At 30.7% G+C, this 2,803-nt stretch overlaps 1 protein-coding gene across 1 annotated transcript; it reads right to left on the minus strand.

The window, feature by feature from the left end:
* Nucleotides 1–1,030: 1,030 nt before the first annotated feature.
* On the minus strand, nt 1,031–2,166 carry LOC122134181 (membrane-spanning 4-domains subfamily A member 14-like). Its single transcript, XM_042752232.1, has 5 exons — nt 2,119–2,166; nt 1,484–1,674; nt 1,250–1,369; nt 1,108–1,167; nt 1,031–1,036 (listed from the first exon to the last, which is right to left on the minus strand). Exons 1-5 carry the CDS (start codon nt 2,138–2,140, stop codon nt 1,031–1,033), a joined length of 399 nt encoding a protein of 132 aa, XP_042608166.1. The 5' UTR covers nt 2,141–2,166.
* Nucleotides 2,167–2,803: the final 637 nt, after the last annotated feature.

Here is a 2,803-nt window from a genome sequence, read left to right on the forward strand (position 1 = left end):
TAGTAGCATTTAAAAACTAAATATTTAAATTAATACACAATAAACATGAATACAAAATACTACACATTATGCATGTAATACCTCAGCATGTAAACTTGGATGATCCATTGATATTACTCTTAATTGTATGCCCATCAGTACAATGGCTAGTCCTGCAGTTACGGCACTGACCACATTCATTCCAAGATTGGCTTTCACCTGCAGGAATAGAATGTACTAATTTCATAAAATTATTCAAAGAACAGATCACTGAAAATGCTTGCATTTTTACTTTTAAGCATAAAATCTAGAAATCATATATGAGTTAACAAGGGGGGGTGTAACATTGTAACAGACTGAGGGCAGGACAGGAGGTGAACTCAAATGCAGGATTTACTGAACAACAAGGGGAGACAACTAGAAGGAATGACAGATAAGTATTCAGTGAAGGGTGAACACTGTGATTGTGATGATGATGAGGGAGAAACTGTGACAAACATGGCTTTCCCCATTTACTTCTACTGGACACTTAAAGAGTGCACAAATGGGACAATGTATAGCTGCCACTGACAATTGTGAAATTGTCTGTTGTATGAATATACAGTATAGCAGACAGTGTCATATGTATAACAGATATTTTTTTAGGCCATAAATTGTAAGACTTTTTTTGATAAATTTTTTCTTGTTTGCTTTGTTTCTTTTAGAATAAAATAATGAAAATTTTTACTTTTAGAATAAAATGTATTTTTATAAATGGGGACTGTTGTAAAAAATAATTTTGAAGTATAATTGATTTACAAATCTGATGCATGCACAAAATTGAATCTGATGCCCATGTTTTCAGTACAATACAGTAAAAAAACTCTTTGTATGTGACTAATTTACACAGGAATTATATATATATATATATATAAATATATATATATATATAAAAACTTAAATATTGAGCAAAAAGTGTGGGGAAAAACATATCCAAGTAGGGCAAGAATGAATTACAGATGTTAAATCAAAAAGTGTTTACAGCCATCCCAGCCTTTCAGGTAACGCAAAATCAGTACTTTCAGAAACAATGTGACAAAATAAATGTTAAAATGTGCTAAAATTGGTGGTAATACTGTATGTACATACCACACAACGGATTACGTTTTTTTTCTGCGCAGCAACAAACAGAGAGCCAGTGATGATGTACTGAGAAAAGAAACACAGGAATTTTCATTTTGGAAAATAAAATTAAAAGGGAAATAAAGCAAAACCATTGAATGAAACTTACAATGAAAGATCCCCAGTAGGTGATGCCACTATAGACAACAATAGCAGAGTATTCATAGAAATTTGTGGTGTGTAGAATACCAAGTAAGAAGACCGTCACTCCAATCATTATCTGTACAGTCTAGAGAGCAGATATAGGTTAGATGTTTTTATTTATGATGTTTAAACAATCTTGAAGAAATGTAATAAGAAGAAAATTCCATATATCATTATAATTCATCAGAAAATGCATTACCCCCAGTGGCTTTGGTAGTGCTCTGAAAAATTCTTTAAGCGTTGTATTGAGATTTGTTCCTCTGTCCCGCTGTCCATCAACAAAAAAAATGCTGTCTTTTGCCTCCTGTGGATTTATTTGGATGACAACTGTAGCTTTGTCAGTAGAGATGACCTTGCTGCTTTCCATTTTAGACAAGTTTTGGTTTTTACCTGTAATAATTATGTTGATGTTTTGTCAAGTAAATTAAGAAATGTGAACAGAGAACATTTTAAAAAATGACAAAAAGATCTGTGCTTCTCATTGATTTTTCATATTCTATTTTTTTTTTTTTTTTTTTTTTGTTCCTGATAACTACATAAACCTCTGTTAAAAAACATCGCTATTCAGATTCATATACTATACATATGATGATCATTTAATTAAATTTTTTATGAGCCTTTGGATGTTTTTGTAGTTCTTCTGATGGTTTTGTAGCCTAATATACAACATTTAAATGGAGTTTATAGTACCAAGCAATAAATGAGCAAGAACATACACTAAAACAATAATATTAGTCAAAATATTATTTTTTAATTTATGTATCAAAATTGAAACAGACAATACAACAAAATAATAAAAAAATAACACAGATGTTAATTCAGAAAATATTTTACCTGAAATGAGATTGGTTGACATCTGATAGATTTTTTGACGTATCTTTGTTTGTGTGTGGAAGAACAGTTTGAAGAACAGTTAGGAGGGGCTAGTAAGTGTTTTTTTTTTTTTTTTTTTTTTTTTTTTGTTGATGGCCAGCACCTTCCTAATACAAAGCACTTTACATATAAATGAAAAATAAACAAGGCAGAATGTTTCTCTGTCCCTCTAAATAGAGAATACATTAACATTACTACTACTAATAATAATAGTAACAACAACAACAATATAATAGTTAAACTGTCAAAATAGGAAATAATAATGTAAAACATTTAAAATGTATGCGCTGTTATCAGTGTGCGGGCATCTTTGTCTCACCAAAGCAGAATTATGAATGTTTCTATGCTGGATGTTACTATTGGCTTGTGCATGGGAGACAAGGACCACCACTAATTTCAGTAATTAATACATAATGATTTTTGGTGGGTTTTCACTGCAAAACAAGACAAAAAAAGTATCAAATATTGCAACTGAGAAAAGCTGCAGTAAATTCAACCGTTTTGGGTCACAAAAAATTCTTTTGAGACCATGAACTCATTTAACCTAATTAGACATTACAAATGTCATTCTGGTATTTTTTCTATAACTGATGATCAGAACTTTTCAAAGAACAACAGCTCATGTGTTTATGTTGAAAAAACACAA

This window comes from Cyprinus carpio, chromosome B24, assembly GCF_018340385.1.
Source record: "Cyprinus carpio isolate SPL01 chromosome B24, ASM1834038v1, whole genome shotgun sequence".
Taxonomy (NCBI): domain Eukaryota; kingdom Metazoa; phylum Chordata; class Actinopteri; order Cypriniformes; family Cyprinidae; genus Cyprinus; species Cyprinus carpio.

What these genes read in the sequence shown, in the direction of transcription:
- LOC122134181 (XM_042752232.1), bottom strand. Translation starts at nt 2,140, where the DNA reads ATGTCAACCAATCTCATTTCAG. An exon ending in GTCAACCAATCTCATTTCAG is followed by an intron (nt 1,675 to 2,118) that starts GTAAAATATTTT and finishes TAATTATTACAG; the next exon opens with GTAAAAACCAAAACTTGTCT. An exon ending in CCTACTGGGGATCTTTCATT is followed by an intron (nt 1,168 to 1,249) that starts GTAAGTTTCATT and finishes TTCTTTTCTCAG; the next exon opens with TACATCATCACTGGCTCTCT.